The 19,880-nt window shown below is 38.5% G+C and overlaps 1 protein-coding gene across 5 annotated transcripts in view; it reads right to left on the bottom strand.

Annotated features, from left to right (window-relative positions):
• The window catches only part of PAN3 (poly(A) specific ribonuclease subunit PAN3), a 133,367-nt gene that overhangs the window by 104,075 nt on the left and 9,412 nt on the right, over nucleotides 1-19,880 (bottom strand). For all 5 annotated transcript variants that reach the window (XM_023250322.2, XM_023250324.2, XM_023250326.2 and 2 more), the window contains exons 2-4: nucleotides 10,048-10,169; nucleotides 9,230-9,296; nucleotides 7,301-7,371 (exon numbers count right to left, since the gene is read on the bottom strand). In XM_023250322.2, coding sequence (XP_023106090.1) covers nucleotides 7,301-7,371; nucleotides 9,230-9,296; nucleotides 10,048-10,169 — 260 coding nt within the window. The remainder of the gene's footprint in view (nucleotides 1-7,300; nucleotides 7,372-9,229; nucleotides 9,297-10,047; nucleotides 10,170-19,880) is intronic.

Raw genomic sequence — 19,880 nt, 5'->3', positions numbered from 1 at the left:
ATAGACAATGCACCATGGTTTTACCCAACTATCATTACTGGGTTGAGAACTAACTCAAAACGCCCAAAGCTAAACCAAGAGAATGACTACAGCCCAAGAGTATTACACACTGTATATAAAAGGCATGTTGCCGCAGTTCACATGTTTAAATACGGTATAAAGTGTCAAACATCAAACCACTACTCACCTCTTAAAAAAACAAAAAGAAACCAAACCAAACAAAAACAACCTCCAAAACGCAAATCTGCCACAAGATCTTTTATAATCCATCGGTAGAACACAATTTCCTTGCAGTCATAAATTTGGAAGATTCTTTCTTGACTCAACAACAAAGGCCAAGTGGTCACTGCCCACAACATACCAATTAAACTAAAGTACAGAAAGTAGTACATGGTTGAACTCCTAATTTGTCACAACAAAATTTAATCTGTTCTTTCCAAAGCATATCTTTATCTCAACACAATCCTGGAAGTCAACCTGGAGTACTCTCTATTTTGCAGGAAAACAAAATTAACTCTTTCAAAACTGAGTCCTTTCCTGTAAGAACTATCATATTTCTAAACAACTTTGAATCTAATCTTATTTACACAGCATTTTAAAGAAAAGAATAAATTAAGACTGGAGGTAAAAACAATAGGAAAAATGTCACATTTAAATCTGACAATTAAAATGCAGAGAAGATGAAGAACATATCCATTTGCTAAGGAACGTTAACTACTATAGATCATTAGCAATAAAACGACAATACATTAAAATTACAAGAAAACATCGACAATCCCTTCAATTTAAAATCACTGACTCGGCATACAGGGAATTACCACGTTATTTTAACCAAAATGAGCTTAATATTTTGTTCTTTTTAAATGTACTTAGTAAGGGATAATCAGAGTCTGTGTGACATTTCAAAAGTGACAGCGTAAATTACTTGTGAAATTCAAGACCAAAAACAAAATGGGAGACTGAAACATCCACTAGAAGAGGCCTAAATCTCTAACATACATAGAGCTTACAACGAATTTAAAAAGAATAGCCTAATAGAAAAACGAACCAAGGACATTAAAGAAACACCAATGACCAATTAACATAAATGAGTAGTTCAACAGCACCAGTAATCAAATTTAAACAATGAGGGGGAGGGGTGGGTTGCCTTATACAGTAACAAAGATGCGAAATACTTTTACATCTCTGTGTTATCAAGTCTGTAGGAAACCAGAACCTATCAGTAGGAATGTAAACATGTACAACATCTCTAAAAGGTTATCTGTCAAACATCAAAAGTTTATTTTTTTTTCAAACATCAAAAGTTTAATTGTGTGTTCCTGCCCCAGAAACTGTGTTTATAGAAATTTTTACTGAGAATCACATAAATGGAAAAAGGTACAGGCATAAGGTCAATGTTTTATCTCTTCCCCTGTATATTACCAGTAGCCTCTTTCCACTACCTATTTTTCACCTTATCAAAGACTCATTTCACCTTTCTCATATTGCCCTTGCTAGAAAGACTTTGGGTTTTCTCTGAAATATAAGTAATTATTATCTATATTATTCTAGGTAAATTACTTTCTCTCTCAAAACTTCCATTCTCCAATTTTGTAAAATGAGAAAAATAATCTCTCTCAAAGACCCGTTGGGATGATTAAATGATACAAAAGATAAAACATTAACTTATGAAAGAATTATGTAAGTTTAACACATTACCTGGAACAGATACAGAAAATCATTATCAATACAAATAAAATCAAGTTTTTATCCATCTCTCACTACATCATGAGAAATCTCCACATGCATTTTCACCAAATTGGAAGCACGTGTTCGAGAAGCTAACGGCTATGTGGGGAGGAGACACAAAAAAAGTTGGGGGGGGGGTCCTGAACACCTCACAGAAAAGATGGACATCCTCAGAGCAGCTATTGGAGACCCCTATTTCCAGTCGCAATTACAACACAGCCTAATCCACAGTGAGCAGTAACAGATTATTTATTTAGCTACAGTTAACAATGTATTAGTACAACTACCATTTATCGGGCACTTCTGGGCCAGGAAATATTTTTCGTTTAGTCCTCATAAGGCCACATAGTAGGCACTCAGCATGATTACTGTTTTCATCTTGCGAATGGAGAAACGCTTAACTAAGCTTAAAGACACAAACATAATCCGTGAAGAAATGGAGAATCGATTCAGACTGCCTGGCATCCAACTCCAAACCCTAAGACTTCCAAGCATTATTCAACACCACTGGGTTATCACTACTCCGACTGTTTGCTCTTTGAGAGAAATAAAAACTCAACAGGAGCTCTGAGTAAGCTATAAACGGGGACCATGGCATAAGGCGCCTCCCTACCTGCAGGGACTTGGATCTAACAACTCTACCAGTTCCCATAGGGACTCATGTGCGTCTCTAAATCTACGACCTCACCTACCTCTGGCTTAAGTTGGGAGAGCACACATTCCCACAGCTTGGCAAGTGGAGATGAATGGAGGTTTCATCTACGCCAGTAAAACAAGAATAGCTCTGTTTAATTTGGAATTCTAAACACAATTTTCCATAGAAACATTACTCATACGATACTCATGGGTAAATGATATTGATGTGGCTGATCTGCAAAACCTAAATACTAAGCAAAACAATTCTTGAGAACATATATAAAAAGGTTAAAAACTGTGGTTCTACAGGTGAAGTTTTATATTGTCAATTTCCATTAAGACTTCCATTTCAATTTCTCCATTTTCTCGTCCCCTTTTATTTTTCCTGAGATCAATATTTGGCTTGATGTTCCAAAATAAGCCTAAGCCGCAGAAGGATCAAGGAAAGATTTACATTCCAAACTTCCTCTGCTATAATTCTATTAATCTCTCCAAATTTACTTTAGCTTTCTCCAATAAAAGAACCCTACCACAAATAGTCTCCAGTTTCCTTGTAACTCCATAGTTTGTTCCCTAGATTAGAAATAATATAAAAGTCATCTTTTGAAGACATTAAAACAAAAAGGTTACAAGAAAAAATTTAAACGTCAAATTAATCAGAAAACATACTATATCGCCAGTAAATTTTGTAATACAGATGGGTGAGAGAGGGAGGTGTATGCTCTTGAGGTAGAAAACAGTGGGAAGGAGGTCTCAAACTGAGATAAAACATGGAAGGAAGCAGAGAAAGTATTGCTAGTCAACTTCTCCCTCAAACAGAATAATCCAGAACTGGACGTCCAAAATCTACACATCCTCACAAATAACACATCCTCACAAACAAACAATCAGCAGATAAGCCAAACCCTTTTGGTCCCACTTCCCTCATCCTAGCCAAGAGCTTTAAAATCAGGAGAAATAAACATGATACATTAGAAATCATTGTCTCCTGAGTCCAAAGGCTTTAACTTGTTAATTAAAACCTTAAAAAGCTCTTCTCCCATTGCTAGAAATAAAATGCAAGTGCCCAGGTAAAACCGCGTGTTGACTGAAACAACATCATAAAGTACAACTAAAGCAAGAAGTGTAAATGACAGCCACCAGAGCCTTCTTTGCTGTGGGGGAGGGAGGCGGTGAACGCGAAAAGGACTCTCGATGACTAAAACATGAGGGCAAAGAAGGGCAAAGAAAGGCTAAGAAAGAGATACACAAGGGGAGGCCAGCAACGCCAAATACAAATTTTGAAGCTTCTCACTCTGCTTGGGCTTTGTCTCAATCATCTGTGGTCGCCCTGCATACAAACTCACAGCTTAGCAAGAATACCCAGCAAGACGTCATAGTGCTGATTCACTTCATTTATGCATACCTGTATTTCAACATCTAACTCTGTTACAAAGATACTCTCTTCCCAAAGGATCCTTACCCAAAACCGTACAGCTCTATACTTCACACTTGTGATTCACGGTGACTCTGACCCCTTTTTCTGTTACGCCAGTTTGCAGCTTGATCTCTCTTGCTGTTAAGGTTTCCTCGTGTATTAATCTCAAATACATTAACTCCCATTTTCAACAAAACCCCTTCTCTAGTGTTTTGGGGGGCTTACCTCTCCCCCAGAATACACGGCTACAATTCACTTTCTTCCACCACCACTCCTGGCCAACAACGATTATACACACTTTCAAACAATGGTTACTTTTCCTATCTATCATATTCTTTTTACCTAATGTAGAAAACAAATCAGTGCTTCTCAAACATCAGTTGTGAAAGATCATTTTTTTCATAATTTCCTATATATCATGGTTGTATACTTTCATAAAGTAAAAAGGAATTACCAGAAAAGTGAGCACATATTTGGATGTTGCAGTATTATCAAATTATTACAGAAGTTTCTAAAAAGGTATTTCCAATCTTTTAACTTCCGTCTCCACAGACAGGTACCAGACGCTTCAGGGACTGGCGCCGGTCCCTGGGCATGAGCAGTAAGTACTGCCCTAATGCATACATTCTCAGTACACGACTCTTCAGGAAGTCTTTCACATGCCTAGCAACAATAAAGCAACGCACACAAATGGCAATGAACCTGTTTAATACTGTTTTCCACATCCCACATTTTACTTCAGCCAGTCCCTACAGATACAGGGCCCCGGTCATAGTCTCTTAGCTTGTCTATGATAAAGAGGATGTAAAAATTTACTGAAGATCCTAACTCTCTACTTATAATTGAGCAATATCTTCTGATTAAGAGTCTTTCCTCTCCATATTCCACACCTTCAAAAAACCACAACTCAAAATATCTTTTCTCCATAAACACTTCTGCATCTAGAGAATTCTCTGCGATTTGGCAATCATCAGACATTTACGTTGGCACTAATTAATATGCTGTAAGTAGGTTCATGTACTGCCTTTTCAATTAGATTTGAGAGAAGCAGTCAGTACAAACATCATTCTTTTGCAATTTCCCACACAGCACAGAATAAGTCTGCTTACAGTAGAAGCAGTGGTCTGATCTGACCCCGAGAATTCTCATAGTCCCCAGGCAAAAACAGCAGCATGCCTGGCCTAGGGACTGGCCTGAGATTTCCAGAAAATAATTTAGCTATGAAACACAGCAGTGGGTATGGCCTAACTTAACTGTCTGTTCCCTCCAATATCATTATGAAATAAAAGGTCTCTCAGTAATCATGGCAGCCTTCTAAATCAACTTAGAATTATATTTACATAAATTTGAGTTACTTCCACTAAAACGACATCATTAAGCAGACATTGAGAATTACTACGACCAAAGAAAAAGTCTACATATGCCTTCAATTTACAAAGCGTAGCATACAATATTCTTATGCTAAGAGTTTTACTAACACAAAGAAATTTTAAACTTTCTCAATTCAACCATTAACAATTTTAAAACACACGCAACCTGTACCAACAGATTCCTAACTATACAGTCCACTACGGGGGAAAAAAATCTATGTCCCTACATGTTATTTTAAATGTAAATGGCAAGAAAATGTGGTCCTGCAAAGACCTACCACTATGTGAACCCTGAATTTCTCAGTAGAGACTGACCTGTAGGTCCTTTCAGTTTAGACAGACAGTGAGTTTTAGACAGGAGAGAGACACCACAGTCATTATCCAGGGCACGTCCGTCATTTCACGGACGCACACACTGCAGCCGAGGAAGCTGGCCCGAGGTCACAAAGCTGGAGACGCCGGGCCTCACAAGTTGCAGCACCGTGCTCGTTTCAGCACGTTACTCCACTTCCCTTCCAAACGCTGAGCTCAGATTGGTAACAACATTTCCTTCTAGTACTTTCCTACACTAAAATGAATTGTAGAAGAATGGACGCTATATCCTCCTCCTTCCAATCTCCAGGGATTTTTACTGGTTTCTCAAAAATGAGTATCGGCAGCTCTCAATCACATTTCAATTTTAAGGTACTAAAGCCTCATATTAGGAATACTTTCAAAAGTGTTTGTTTGCCATGCTAGTCTTACTTTCTACTCATACGTCAGAAATGCTACTTATCACAGTTAACTGATCATCAAAAATGCAAAAAACAACAAAAAATAAAGAGGTGAAAAGGCCATTAAGGGGACTCCTCAGACTACTGAAGGGCTTTTTATTTTTTCCTTAAACTGAAAAGCTCCAGATAGTTTGATTTCTAGCTTTCACCTGCTTTTCAGCATTTTACGGTTTCCTTCCATGTCGCCAGGCTTTGTCTGCTGTCCCTGCTCCCTACTGTCAGTTAGCCAACCTGCGTTCAATTCTATTCCACTTCTACTATGTGGATTCAAAACTACACGCTCCAACTTATAAGACCAGTATGTAAAGCAAGAGTAAATGTGCTCTCGGTGACAGCATAAGGAAATGTATAAAATTAAACCCACACATTTTAGTTTACATTAAAAGTAGTTCATAATTAATTACCTCCTTGTTCTTATCTATTGTTCAAAATGGAGATAATACTAGGTGCATAAAGTATTAAATGTCATTTATACCTGACGCCATTAATTCTTATCTTGAGAATATCTAGTCTTCTTGAATTTCCTTTTATACCACCCTCTGATCAAATGCTTCCTAAAACCATCTTAAACTTGTATCAGTTTCCCAAAATTAATATTCTTTTCTTCCATTACTTAGGAAACTGAATTAGTTACAACACTGTAGTAATTTCCACCAAGATTTACAACCTCCTGAACATCTTTAGCTGCTACTGATCCTAACCAAAAATATCACCTTCTGTAGATTATTATTACCATTAACATGATGATTCTCCGTAAGACTCAAAGGCATCAAACTGTAATAAAATCTTCACTTCTACCTGTCATAGAAGTAGCCCTATAAAATACTTCAAAATCTATGCCCGACCTATCACCCTCGATGCCAAGTAAAATACAGTTAAATTTCTGATATGAGAGATTTTAAACTGTTTTTAAACAGTTGAACCAATTACGAAAAGTTGAAGATTTTTAAGTCTGCCTCATAATGAGAAGTTTAAATTAGGGGAGAAATCTTTGAAATTTAGACAAAGCAGTTAGGAAATGAAGTTAAAATATGATTAATGTGCCTGTAATGGGTCACATTAACAGCAACTACAACATTAAATTTGATGTTTTCTTAAAAATAGAATATATTAAGGTAAAGAAAATGAGGAAAAAAGAGAAGGATTTCATTCCTTTACATAAAACATCTCTATTTCATGCACAGAGATAAATAAAATTCTACACATATGAAATATATACCAAAAAAAAAAAAAAAGGCAAGCAAAAGCAACGAAAATATCACAGTCCATTAAAAGCACCTCCCCAACTTAGGAGAATATTGACCATTATATAGGTGATGACCCCAATATCACTTGTATATTCCATTTAGTCTCACATAAGTTTCAACTTCACCTACCTTTCTTCTCTGAGAGATGTTGAGGGCACCAAAGTCATTAAACAAGGATGAAGCAGGTGAAGTTAGAGGATCTGGAAGGTAAGTTACATAAGTTTCCACACAGACAACTCAGGCAACCCACAAATCTAATAAATGTTTAACCTGACAACATTCTTAACAGTAATAAAAAATCATATACCACAGTAATACTTAAACTCAATGCCTCATATACAGTGGATGTTCAAATATTTTCTAAGTAAAAGAAACACAAATTAGAGAATACTTCTTTCAGTCAATACTTAGCCAATTAAAGTATCAGCTAATACTTTAATCAGAAGCTATATGGATTAGGGTACATCTGTTTGTATACAACCAAAAGAAAAATCAAACAGAAAAAAAGAAGAGATGGCTCTTCACCTTGTTATTAGGAATGTGTGTTTATGAAAGAAGTCTACCATTTAGTAAGTGTTTGTGTACGTGAAACCAAATCATGAGAAAAATTACAAAGGGCAGGGAGGTGGGGAGGACAGAAAGCCATGCTCTGAGTGACTGGACTTGGATTTTAACACTTAGGCCAGGCCTTAAAACCATCTATGCAATATTCTATCTTTTTTAAGTTTGTCACCAGATATTTTATATTCTTACTAAAAATATAAGTAAATTAAGTTTTTAAAGAGGGAAATATTAAATGTTTCAAAATAAACATGAAATTTAAAGATTTTACAGTTTCAAAGTTCTATTACTCTGTTCAGAAGTTACAAACAAAAGTATGTCTCTAAATCGTTTTTCCCTTAATAAATCAGAAGAGTTTCTGAAAAGGATACGTGACACACATGGAAATCCTTACCTTCAATTCTGAGCTCTAGTTACTCTTATGTTTCTCATTAAATGATCCATGAAATTCTAGAATCTATAGTAACTGTTCTTATTTACAAGGACCTACTAACTCTCTTCAAAATGCAGTATAGACTGCTGCTTAATTTCTCCAGTTTCGACTGCCTGAATTTTCATAGCTTAGTCTGTCATTACAATTAACAATTTAATGTATGTACAGAAAAAGCTAGTAAAATATTTTTATGTAATTTATACATTCAAGGCACCTAAAAATAGGTACTATTATGCAGAGTACTAACACTCAATTGTTACATATTTTTAAGATGCTATTCTTGAACATTTTTTTCAACATTTCTTTTTTTTTTTTTTTTTTTGAGAGAGAGCGAGCGAGCGTGAGCAGGGGAGGGAGAGAGAGACAGAGTGGGAGACACAGAATCAGAAGCAGGCTCCAGGCTCCGAGCTGTCAGCATAGAGCCCGACGTGGGGCTCGAACTCACAAACTGTGAGATCATGACCTGAGCTGAAGTCAGATGCTCAACCGACTGAGCCACCCAGGCGCCCCCTTTGAACATTTGTTTTTAAAATAGAATACAGAAAGATACTTGGAAATTCCATATTAAAAACCTTAAAAATGACCATGATCTTGCAAACAGTCACTGCATGTCTAAGAATGTTTCCGAAACAAAATATAAACACAGATGCATACACATAGTCCAACATTAGAATACTTTTTTTAAAACTTCAGTAAATTATGAAAATAAGCAATAGAATTCCATTTATTATGATCCAGAAACACTCCTAATTTTAAAGTGTATCTAATGCCATCTTAAGTATATGAGTCTACTTAGCTAAGTATTACGTATGTAAGTATATGTATATATATGTATACAAGTACATGTATTTTCACACTCAGACATAACCACTACTTGGAATTATATGGAATCCAAACAACAGTGATCTCTCTAGATCACTTATTCTCTTCCTTTATACATATTCATAATTTTCAAGACTTCAAGGTTTCTCCAATGAACACACTGTTTTAGGATCAGAAATATACACATATGCATGCACGCATACGTACAAACACACAAAAGAGAAAGAGGGATCCAGTCTTACCGTGGCCTGCATATGGCTTAGCACTGTCATTCAGAAGGCTTGGGGAGCTGCTACTGTTAGTCACTCTCTGCAAACAAAATAGACAAACATTACATCACTGAGAACAGTCAGCCAATTCAGACGAACTCTCTGCTTCTTCCCCTCCGATCCACTTCTCACATCACTGACACTCTAATCTGACTATAAATGTTGCAACATGGATTACATTAATTCATGTAAAAATGTCCAAATACTCTCTATAACACATCAGATGAAAATTTTACTCACTAGCCAGATATTTAAAATCAAAGTCGCACACCTATTTTGAATTGCACTTCCATATTATTAGCTTGGGCAACGCATGTAACTATTCAGCCTCCCGGTCTATAAAATATAAATTTCAACATCCATCTGAGAAGACGTAAAAGTCAACAAACGCTTTCTAATAGCCTCTCCCGGTGTGTATTAACCTTCATACACCTTATAGATTCTATAAAATTAGGCTATTCTCGGTTCTTTAAACATGTCCATTGCTTTCTTACACTCCATACCTTCTACAGTCTCTCCATCCTGAAAGGCCTTCACTCCATACCCACAAAACACAGAGAGGAGTGAAAACTAGTCTCTTTCCATCTGTCTTCTACATACTCCACTGTCCTCCCACCCCATCCCACCCTTGAAAGCTCACACAGACTCCAACCGTATCCCACCAACCTCATCAATTCCGAAAACCTTCCCTCATACTGAACAAGTTTAGGAATAAATGAAGACTCAACACATCCCCTGACACTGGAATAAACTTCACTGTTTAGTGCCATGTAAATTCAGACTAAGGATACCTGCATCAAGGGATACTTTGTTTCCACTGGGCTTCCAAATCCATTGACTCCAATGAAGCTGGTGCTGAAATAGGAATCTGTGAGACTTGCATCAGTTAAAGCACCTCCATCTATTCCAGGAACTGAAAGAAAAGGAAAATTCAAGCATTTTAATTATTTGGAAGTACAAAATACTGATGTAGTTTCTGTGTCTCTAATAGATTTTAAAGTCTCAAACCTCTGTCACACTTCCTTTTATTTATCTGTTCATAACAGAAGGCAGGACCAAATAAAATTGGCTCAGCTCTAAACATTTGTTGAACAAAGCTCAAGTTGACGGACTTTTTTCCCCACAGAGATAGTATTTTATTTTGTATTAGTATGTAAGCACCACCAAACATAACATGAAGAAACAAACCACACTTGCATTTCATTTTCTCAAGTTTTCTTTCTTTAACTTTGCAAGAAGACAGAATACAAACACTGCAACTGAATCTTCAGAGGAGAAACAGATGTAAGTTTCTCAGGACTGTTCTCTTAATACATCTTATGAAACAGACCAGCAGTCTCACATTAACGCATAATTCAGTAAAAACAATTCTGCAGTGTAGCAATAGGATAGAGTTCAGAAATACAGACAAGCTGTTGATTTTAGGATAGGTTAATACAAAACGATTAAGTAGTATGAGAATCCATCATATATCCACAAAGTAATGGACAATATGGTTTAGATGCTACCTCCTGGTAATTACTTGGAATGTTGCTATTTTCTAAGCTGATAGTTAAGTACAAAACCATATGCTTTACAAATCAGCTAAGCTCCACGTAGGATTGTCCTCTTCTGGGCACAGCCTCTGAGAACCAGTGAAACCACTCCCACCCCCAACTAAGCAAACTAAGAGAATGCTGACAGTTGGATGTAGGGTGCTATGATCTGAACGTCTGTATACCTGCAAAACTCACATGCTGAAATCCTAACCCCCAAAGATAATGGTATTAGGAGGCAGGGCCTTTGGAGATGTGCAGGTCATGGGAGTGGAGGTCTCAGGAATGAGATTAATCTTCTTTTTCACAAGAAATCCCTAAAGACCCCTCGTCCCTTCCACCATGTTAGGATACAAGAAGGCACCCATTTAGGAAGCAGGAAGTGGGTCCTAGCCAACCATCACATAAAATGTGCCAGTGCTAGGATCTTGGACTTTCCAGCCCCCAGAACTGTGAGAAATAAATTTCTGTTGTTTGTTAAGACATCCAATCTGAAGTATTTTATTATACTTCAGACAGACTAACACATAGGGATTCCTTGGAAAGCAAACTGAGATCATTTTTCCGGTCTATTTTTAAGACTTATTTCTCAAAACGTCCACTATTAAAATGAAAACTGTATTCCTAGAAAAAAACATAGTATATATAAGGTTCTAGCCATCTGCAATTTCAAACATCCACCGGGGTTGGGGGGGGGAGGGGGGTCTCGAACTGTATCGCCTGCAGGTACAGCAGAACTACTGTATACACCCAAAGGAAACGGAATCGCTATCTTGAAGAAATGTCTGCACCCCCATGTTCACTGCAGCATTATTCCTAATAGCCAAGGCACGGAAACAACCTAGGTATCTGCTGACAGATGAATGGCTAACAAAAGTGTGATACATATATACATATGCATAAAATGTGATATATACATACATACACACATACATACACAACGGAATATCACTCGGCCATAAAAAGGGAAACCCTGCCATTTGTGACACCACAGGTGAACGCTGAGGGCATTATGCTAAGTGAAATCAGTCCGAGAAAGACAAACATAGTATGTTCTCCCTTATACGTGGAATCTAAAAGGGCCAAACTTGAGGCACCTGCATGGCTCAGTCAAGCGTCCAACTTTTGATTTCGGCTCAGATCATGATCTCACGGTTCGTAAAATCAAGCCCTGCATAGGGCTCTGTGCCGATACAGCACAGAGTCTGCTTGGGATTCTCTCTCCCTCCCTCCCTCCCTCCCTCTCTCTCTCTGCCCCTTCCCTGTGCATGTTCTCTCTGCTCTCTCTAAATAGATAAATTTTTTTTTTAATTTTTTTTCAACGTTTATTTATTTTTGGGACAGAGAGAGACAGAGCATGAACGGGGGAGGGGCAGAGAGAGAGGGAGACACAGAATCGGAAACAGGCTCCAGGCTCTGAGCCATCAGCCCAGAGCCCGACGCGGGGCTCAAACCCACGGACCGTGAGATCGTGACCTGGCTGAAGTCGGACGCTTAACTGACTGTGCCACCCAGGCGCCCCAAATAGATAAATTTTAAATAAAAGGGCCAAACTCAAAGAAATATAGTACAGTGGCTGCCAGAGACTGGGGAGTAGGAGAAATGGGGCGATGTTGGTCGAATTTCCAGCTATGACAGGACTACGAGTAAGTTCTGGGATCTAACGTACACCATGGGACTATAATTAACAAAACTGTATTATATAATCGAAAGTTGTTAAAAGAGTAGATTTTAAAAGCTATTACCACACACAAAAAAATTATGCAAAGAGATGAAGGTGTTGATTAACCTTATATGGTAATCATTTTGCAATATATATCACATCATCAAGTTGTACACTTTAAACTTAACAGATAACAATATCTCAATAAAGCTGAGAGAAAAAAAAATTCCATACATATACTTCACTTTTCCTGTTTTGGAAGGAAGAGAATGGGATTTCATACTTCAAGAATAGTTAAGGAAATCACTAACCTATGATACATTATTCTATATAGATCACAAAGGTCCTAACTTTCTATTTATTTTTTTTTACAGGCATCTGAAGAATTTACTTTTTTTTAATTTTATTTTTTTAAATTTACATCCAAATTAGTTAGCATATAGTGCAACAATGATTTCAGGAGTAGATTCCTTAATGCCCCTTACCCATTTAGTTCATCCCCCCCCCCCCACAACCCCTCCTGTAACCTTCAGTTTATTCTCCCTATTTATGAGTCTCTTCTGTTTTGCCCCCTCCCTGTTTTTATATTATTTTTGTTTCCATTCCCTATGTTCATCTGTTTTGTCTCTTAAAGTCCTCATATGAGTGAAGTCACATGATTTTTGTCTTTCTCTAACTTCACTTAGCATAATACCCTCCAGTTCCATCCATGTAGTTGCAAATGGCAAGCTTTCATTCTTTTTGATTGGCGAGTAATACTCCATTTATACACACACACACACACACACACACACACACACACACACCCCACATCTTCTTTACCCATTCATCCATCAATGGACATTTGGGCTCTTTCCATACTTTGGCTATTGTCAATAGTGCTGCTATAAACATGGGGGTGCATGTGCCCCTTCGAAAAAGAACACCTGTATTCCTTGGATAAATGCCTAGTAGTGCAACTGCTGGGTCGTAGGGTAGTTCTATTTTTAGTTTTTTGAGGAACCTCCATACTGTTTTCCAGAGTGGCTGTACCAGCCTGTATTCCCACCAACAATGCAAAAGAGATCCTCTTTCCCCGCATCCTCACCAACATCTGCTGTTGCCTCAGTTGTTAATGTTAGCCATTCTGACAGGTGTGGTTTTGATTTGTACTTCCCTGATGATGAGTGATGTGGAGCGTTTTTTCATGTGTCTGTTAGCCATCTGGATGTCTTCTTTGGAAAAGTGCCTATTCCTGTCTTTTGCCCATTTCTTCACTGGATTATTTGTTTTTTGGGTGTTGAGTTTGATAAGTTCTTTTTTTTTTTTTTTAATTTTTTTTTTTCAACGTTTATTTATTTTTGGGACAGAGAGAGACAGAGCATGAACGGGGGAGGGGCAGAGAGAGAGGGAGACACAGAATCGGAAACAGGCTCCAGGCTCTGAGCCATCAGCCCAGAGCCCGACGCGGGGCTCGAACTCACGGACCGCGAGATCGTGACCTGGCTGAAGTCGGACACTTAACCGACTGCGCCACCCAGGCGCCCCTGAGTTTGATAAGTTCTTTATAGATCTTGGACACTAACCCTTTATCTGATATGTCGTTTGCAAATATCTTCTCCCATTCCGTCGGTTGCCTTTCAGTTTTGCTGACTGTTTCCTTCGCTGTGCAGAAGCTTTTTGAAGGTACTAACTTTTTATAAAGTTACTAAGAACACATATCCTACATACCTCATGGGATGCACAAGGAGAAAAGGCATGTGGAGTACTTTTTAAGTTTAAATTACACAAGCATAAGACACGTTAGAGACTTTAATTACCAAGACTAGATAATTAAGTACTTTTCATGCCTTCAATCCCTTATTTTTGCAGTCCACCAATACCATCTCTACAGTATAATAATTTGCAACCCAATGGAAGTAAGGCTTACTGTTTCTGTGAAAGCTCTATTATCATCTCTATTATTACAACATATCTGTACGGAATAATAATCAATTCAACAATCACTGTGTAAATATGAACCGCAGTCTGAATGACAACTGCAGCAGGGTTGATATTTTATTTTGCAGCTAAGCGAACTGATTCAGGGAGATGAGAAAGCTTGTGCAGTCACAAAGCTAGTAAGTGACACAACAGGGATGCAATGACAACCTCTTGATTGCATGAAACTGCCTTCCAGTTTTTAAGAAAGGAAATTATAAATCAAAAAATGAAATTTCAAGCCTGCAGTTTTATTTTTTTTAACGTTTATTAATTTTTGAGACAGAGCGAGAGAGTGCACGAGCGGGAGACGGCCAGAAAGGGGGAGACAGAAGATCCGAAGCAGCTTCCACACAGCAAGCGAGATTCATGACCTGAGCCGAAATCAAGAGTGGGTAGCTTAACCCACTGAGCCACCCAGGTGCCCCTCAAGCAGTTTTTAAAACTGCAAAGTCTTGGGGCGCCTGGGTGGCGCAGTCGGTTAAGCGTCCGACTTCAGCCAGGTCACGATCTCACGGTCCGGGAGTTCGAGCCCCACGTCAGGCTCTGGGCTGCTGGCTCAGAGCCTGGAGCCTGTTTCCGATTCTGTGTCTCCCTCTCTCTCTGCCCCTCCCCCGTTCATGCTCTGTCTCTCCCTGTCCCAAAAATAAATAAAAACATGGAAAAAAAAAAAAAGTAAAACTGCAAAGTCTTGATGTTAAGACATTCAAACTTTGAACCAAAGGATCTTACAGTGCCTAAAGAATCAGAACTTCTCCAACTGTCAGCAGGAACCCTGCCGTGATTAACATAGAAATGTGTACGATAATAAGCCACTTAAAAAAAAACCAAAAAACAAAAAACCATCCTCACGGCTTAACTAAATAAATGTTCTCCTTCATCTTCAGTCTTGTCCCTTCTTGGTGAAATGGGTTTAACTTTCCAAAAAGATCACAATAAATCAATGCTACCCAAAGGGAATTCTAAAGTCAGTAAATTTGGAAAATGCTGAAAAAAACAAAAGGAAACCCATTCTTCACTGCACAACTTCTCATAGCATTGTGTCCACAATGTGAACTCTGACAATTCAAATTCAAGATACACTTCCCAAATGTACTTGCCTAGAGACCCTTTCTCCATGGAGCAGCTTGAGAGCCTAGAGTTCCATAGAACAGACTTTACAAAATGTGATCCCCTGACAATACTGAGCAGTTTTCCTGCGCCAAAGAAGACATCACAGACGAGATGCGGGCAATTCTTACGCTAGGTGACGAAATCCAAATTTCTTAGTCCAACATTAAAAAGCACTCAACAATCTGTTCTCAACCCATCATTTCCAAAATGATGCCAGGTTTGAGTCTCAGTTTTGCCACTTACTAGCCACAAAGTCTCAGGCAAAATACTTAAAAAATGTAGATTATGCCATTATTTGTAAAGTGAAAATCATACCATCTACCCTGCAAACGTCAATGAAAAATTATGAAAAACAATGAGACAGTATCTTGTAAGAATCTTGACAGTTTGTGTAACTCTATAATATAACCTACTAAAAACTGACTGTACAACTTACAGTGACTGAATAAAGCACATAAATTATATTTCAATAAAGCTATTTTTTCATAAATCAGTGGAGAAAAAGAGGAATTATCCAATAAATAAACTTAAAACAACTGGGTGTCCAGGGGCCCCTGGATGGCTCAATCAGGTGAGCGACCAACTCTTGATTTTGGCTCAGGTCATGATCCCAGGGTTGTGGGAACAAGCCCTGGGTTGGACTCCACACTGAGTGTGGAGAGGCCTGCTTGGGACTCTCTCTCCCTCTCCCTCTGCCCCTTCCCCACTCACGCTCTGTCTCTCTGAAAACTTAAAAAAAGTAAAAAAGTAAAAAAGTAAAAACTGGGTATCCATCAGGGGAAAAAAAACGAATACAGATATTTCCAAAAGACCAAAGATTGTAGTGTAATAAAATATACACACACACACATCTATAAAAAGGTCTTTACAATAATCATAACTTTACTGAACTCTCTCCTCCAGTCAAAATGGTATACTCAACTGTATTTTGAAAGCCTACACTTTACATTATGAAGTACCATCAATTCCTACACACACACACACACACACACACACACACACACACACACCCACCCCTAACTCTACGTTCTTCAAGACCCAGATATATGATGAAAAGGAAAACAATCCTTGGAATTAGAGCCACAGAGTTCCAATCCTACTTTTACTACTCACTAACTAGCTCTATGACCTGGAGCAAACAATCCTCTAAGTGTCATTTCTTCATCTGGAAAAGAAGGCAATACCAGCTCACTCACAGGCCTGTGGTAGGGACTCAGAGGAAACAACCTAAAAGCAAAGTGCCTCATGTCCTGTCTCGAGGGATAATCATAAATGTTTTTTCCTCTTCTGTCTCTACAATGCATTGCCCAATTATTCTAAGCTGTTAAAACCTCTACCTCTTCAGATACCATTTATCTATTTGATTATGTGTATACACACACACACACACACACACACACACACACACATCTTTATATAGAATATATTTTTTTTACATATATAAAATATAAACTTTGACCTTTTATTGCTATCTTCAACTATGTAAACCTTTAAATCCTTATATGTTTCTGTATTATCTACCCATCTAAACTACCTGTTAACTGAGAGTTGGGACTACTTATATTTTTTTGGTATTCCCTAATCTACTAGCACATTTTTATGAACATTTACAATTAAATCCTTTTTGAAAATTGGTATTTTTAGGGGTGCCTGGGTGGCGCAGTCAGTTAAGCGTCCGACTTCAGCCAGGTCACGATCTCGCGGTCCGTGAGTTCGAGCCCCGCGTCAGGCTCTGGGCTGATGGCTCAGAGCCTGGAGCCTGTTTCCGATTCTGTGTCTCCCTCTCTCTCTGCCCCTCCCCTGTTCATGCTCTGTCTCTCTCTGTCCCAAAAATAAATAAACGTTGAAAAAAAAATTAAAAAAAAAAAAAAGAAAATTGGTATTTTTAGAAGTTGACAAAAGATGCACTATAGTGTGAGTTTCACATCCAACCTTCAGAAAACACCCCATACAAATGGTATTAGAGCCTCCAATTTTCCTGATAAGGAAATTAAAACTCATAGCCACCAGGGGATGCAGGCCCAAGAAAAAGGGGCTCTTTCACCTACTCAGCAGACACTCGCACCAACCTCCTGAGCAAACACAACTGCCTGTGAGATCTTCTCAGCCAGTTGCCAACTATTGCCCTTGACTGTTTTTAAGTAGGTTCCATGCCCACGTGGGGCTTGAACTCAAGACCCTGAGATCAAGAGTTACATGCTCTACCAGGGCGCCTGGGTGGCTCAGTGGGTTAAGCGTCCGGATTCCAAGTTCAGCTCGGTTGTGATCTCCTATCCTACTTCATGGGTTCAAGCCCCACATCAGGCTCTGTGCTGACAGTGCAGAGCCTAGAGCTTGCTTCAGATTCTGCCTGTCTGTCTGTCTCTCTCTCTCTCTCTCTGCGCCTCCCAGCTTGGGCTCTGTCTCTTTCTCTCTCTCAAAAATAAACATTAAAAAAAAAAATTTAATAAAAAACTCAAAAAAAAAAAGTTACATGCTCTACTAGATGAGCCAGCCAGGCACCCCACCCCCACCCCCGTCCCCTGCTTCACAGTGTATTTAACCCAAGTCTCAGTTTCCTCCCCTAAAACAGAACAATAACATCTACTTTACAGGTCTGCTGTGAGAATAATTCAGCGCACTGGCATGCTTGGGTGATATTATGTGCCTAATGGTTACTTCTTGTGGTTTTGTGGTTATCATTTGTATCCATATATAAACCTATTTGTAAAAGTTATCTTGCCTTTTCTGATGAAAAACTAACATGTTTTTGTACAGAATACATTAGGGGAAACGCTTCATGTAGTTTTTTAAAATTTTAATATAAATGACAAAAAGGTAGCTTGGAACATTTTAGACATGTTACAAAACCCATAGGAATTGTCTAAAAGATAAGACTCGAATCCTTGGGGCGCCTGGGTGGCTCAGTCGGTTAAGCACCTGACTTTGGCTCAGGTCATGATGTCACAGTTCGTGGATTCAAGCCCCACATCAGGTTCAGTGCTGACATCTTGGAGCCTAGAGCCTGCTTCAGATTCTGTGTCTCCTTCTCTCTGCCCCTCCCCAACTGTATTCTCACTCTCTCTCTCTCTCAAAAATAAACAAACATTTAAAAAGTTAAAAAAAAAAAAAGACTCAAATCCAAAGCAGGTGACTGAGCAAGACGTATTGGTCTATTTGAAGGGCTGGACTTCCCTCAGGAGCTCACAAACAGAAAAAGTCCAAGGGAAATCTGAGAAAAATAGTAGTTAATAGCTATAAACGCTGTATTTCCAGTCCTCATGGTAAAGTTTCTGTGCAGAGCCATAAGAGATCAATTCCACGTTTCTGATCCTCCTCCTAACTCTGAAGTATCACTAACCAACATCGGTGATAACTAGGGAAGCAAGACCTTAGCACATAGCATCAATCATAAGTCAAATGTAATTTCATATGCATTATCCCATTTTTTTACCCACTCAACAAGCTGAACTGTGTCCTCTCAAAAGAAATGTTGACATTCTAACCTCAGTATCTCAGAATGTGATCTTAATCTCAGTACAGAATCACTCAAGATGTAATCAGTTGAGATGAAGTCACTGTTTGGGGCACCTGGGTGGTCCAGTCAGTTGAGCATCTGACTCCAGCTCAGGTGCATGATCTCACGGTTCGTGCGTTCTAGATCTACATTGGGCTCGCTGCGGTCAGCAACAGATCCCGCTTCTGATCCTGTCTCCCCCTCTCTTTGCCCCTCTCCTGCTGGTTCTCTCTCTTTCTCCCTGTCTCTCAAAATAAATAAACTTAAAAAAATAATAATATTTCTTAATATGGCTTTAAAAAAAACAAAAGAAGAGGTCACTGTTCAGGTGAGTCCTAATCCAATATGACTTTAGACTTTATGAAAGGGGAAACCTGGACATAGACACACACGCAGGAAGAATGTCTTGTGAAAATGAAAGAAGCGATCAAGGGGATGCTTCCGAGAGCCAAGGGATGCTAAAGACTACAGGCAAACCACCAGAAGCTCGGTGAGAGGCATGGAACAGATTCCTTCTCACAATCCTCAGAAGAAAGCAACCCAGCCAACACCTTGATCTCAGCCTTCTAAGCTCCAGAACAATACATCTGTTATTTAACCACCCGCCACCAATAAAGCCATTTAATAAAACTAAAAGATTAGATAGGCGATTATTAACCCGATAAACATAAGCTAAGGAAAAATATCTCTAAGTTCAGAAGTTTCTAAGTAGTCAAGATCAAAAAAAAAAAAAAGTAAGTTAAAAAATACCTCATAAAATAACAAATACCAATTTTTTAGAGCAAACCATTTCTAGTGCTAAGCTCTTCTAAGCTCTTCAGAGAAATGTTTATGAAGATTTTCACATATGGAGCACTG

The sequence above is a fragment of the Felis catus genome, chromosome A1 (assembly GCF_018350175.1).
Source record: "Felis catus isolate Fca126 chromosome A1, F.catus_Fca126_mat1.0, whole genome shotgun sequence".
NCBI lineage: Eukaryota > Metazoa > Chordata > Mammalia > Carnivora > Felidae > Felis > Felis catus.
Note: the sequence above shows the minus strand (reverse complement) of the source record. Positions and strands in the feature narration are given on the sequence as shown.